The following is a 2066-nucleotide window of genomic DNA, read 5'->3' on the forward strand; positions in this document are numbered from 1 at the left end:
TCAAAGTCAGAATACATTTTATTTACAAAAATCTTCACTAAAAAACAAAAGTTAAAACGATCACGCAGAGCAGATTGTTTATCACATCTTTCACACCTTTCACACCTTTCCGCCATTGTATTTGATGAGGACTTTGGCCTCAAAATTACTGTCTGTTACTCTGCCCCTGTTAGGGGTCAGGATCAGTCCTGCGGCGCTGAACAGCCGTTCAACCGCAGCAGAGCTGGGCAGAGTTGTGTTACTCCGCAGGAAAAGGCTCTTCATCTTGGTGTTGGTGTGAAGAGAGTGCAGTGACAGGGCACCTTGTTGCAAGCATTCGAAATGAAATGACAGACGTAAAATACTGAAGTAAAATACTGAAAACGTAGACATACCTGCAAATGAACCTTCAAGTTGTAGGAAGAGGTTTTTCCACACGAGAACACTTTCGCAGGAGCGCAACCCAACAAGCATTTAAATAAAAACTTGTCTTCCTTCTCCTCGATGAAAGCAAAGCTTGCTAAAAAATTATCCAAAAAACTCGGTAATACACGTCCGGCTGCCATCGTTTGCTCTTGAGAATGAAGTGTGAACTGAGTGTGAATGATCGATCGATCATTGAGTAGGCCTATCGCGATTCAAAACAATGTAACTTCCGGTGTAACTTCCGGTGAGTATTCGCCGAAAACACTCGTTAGCAGCTCATAAATCTGTGACCACGCGATCAACACAAATGTCCCTAAAAGATTACACATGTAGCGGAATTTGTAGCGCAAAATCGCTATTCGCTACAAAAAAATAAGTAGCGCCGCTACTATTTCGCTACTTTTACAACTTTCGAAAAAAAAAGTAGTTTACCGCTATTCGCTACTTTTTTTTGTAGCGGAAAGTTCCGCTACATCACAACCCTGTTAGATTGTTACAAGTATGTTTTCAGATGTTATGCAATGATCATGAAAGGTGTGATGTCAGCTCTACTTTTCAATTTGGTAATTGACTGGGTCATGAGGCGAACAACAGAAGACCAACCGAGAGGCATTAGATGGACTCTCTTCACCACACTGGAAGACCTAGACTTTGCAGACGACCTGGCACTGCTCTCCCACTCTCACCAGCATATGCAAGACAACACCTTTGCCCAGCAAATAGGCCTGAAGATCAGCCACAAGAAAACTGAGGTGATGACATTGAACATTCCAAACCCCTCTGCAATTTAAGTAGACGGAACAGACCTGCCCACAACTGAAGCCTTCACGTACCTTGGCAGCATTGTACGATACGATGGAGCAGCAGGTAACGACATCAAGAGCCGTCTCAGCAAAGCCAGAAACACCTTCAGGATGCTTAATAACGTATGGAGGTCCTCCCAGTACAGCACCACCACCACGCTGAGATTGTACCAGAGCTGTGTACTCTCCACACTACTGTATGGCTCGGAATGCTGGAGGATGACTGAAAGCGATCTGACCAAGCTGTCAACCTTCCACACCAAGAACCTCAGGAGAATCCTGCGGATTTTCTGGCCCAACACCATCTCCAACCAACAACTACTTGCCCATTGCAACCAAGAGAGCATGGAGACCATCGTCACGAGAAGGCGGTGAAAATGGATCGGACATGTCTTGCGAAGACAGCATGACAATATCACCAGGACTGCTCTTCACTGGACACCATGGGGAAAGCGGAAGAGAGGAAGACCCAAGAACACCTTCCATGGTATAGCCTTATATTTTGTCTCGACGGGGTGAAAGAATATAATGACGTCACTCTCGGCAGAGCCTCGAGTAACGTCATCATATTCATTGACCCAGTCTCGACAAAATATCACGCGATGCCATGGATGGACGGAGCAGTAACTTCTACTTATAGCATAGCACACGAAATACACACTTTTCGGATCAAAGATTTCTGTTATAGGTATCACGTGACCGCCGCCGTAGTAAGGGTACCCCCAAAATCGACCTGACAGAAACGTAAGGTACCAATTAAAAAATAGACAACAATTCAGAATAAGCTTAAAGGCACAGTAAGCCTCCCGTAAACCATCACAGAGCTCCCCGAGCGTCTACATACAGTACAAGCATACT

At 44.9% G+C, this 2066-nt stretch overlaps 1 protein-coding gene and 1 long non-coding RNA gene across 2 annotated transcripts; one reads left to right on the top strand and one right to left on the bottom strand.

Annotated features, from left to right (window-relative positions):
* On the bottom strand, positions 1-885 carry LOC138958284 (uncharacterized). Its single transcript, XR_011453361.1, has 2 exons — positions 303-885; positions 1-188 (listed from the first exon to the last, which is right to left on the bottom strand). It is a non-coding gene; the product is annotated as an uncharacterized lncRNA (long non-coding RNA).
* Positions 886-932: 47 nt separating this feature from the next.
* Positions 933-1583, top strand: LOC138981252 (uncharacterized). Its single transcript, XM_070354131.1, has 2 exons — positions 933-939; positions 1198-1583. Exons 1-2 carry the CDS (start codon positions 933-935, stop codon positions 1581-1583), a joined length of 393 nt encoding a protein of 130 aa, XP_070210232.1.
* The last annotated feature ends 483 nt before the right edge of the window (positions 1584-2066 follow it).

Source organism: Littorina saxatilis, linkage group LG1, assembly GCF_037325665.1.
Source record: "Littorina saxatilis isolate snail1 linkage group LG1, US_GU_Lsax_2.0, whole genome shotgun sequence".
Taxonomy (NCBI): domain Eukaryota; kingdom Metazoa; phylum Mollusca; class Gastropoda; order Littorinimorpha; family Littorinidae; genus Littorina; species Littorina saxatilis.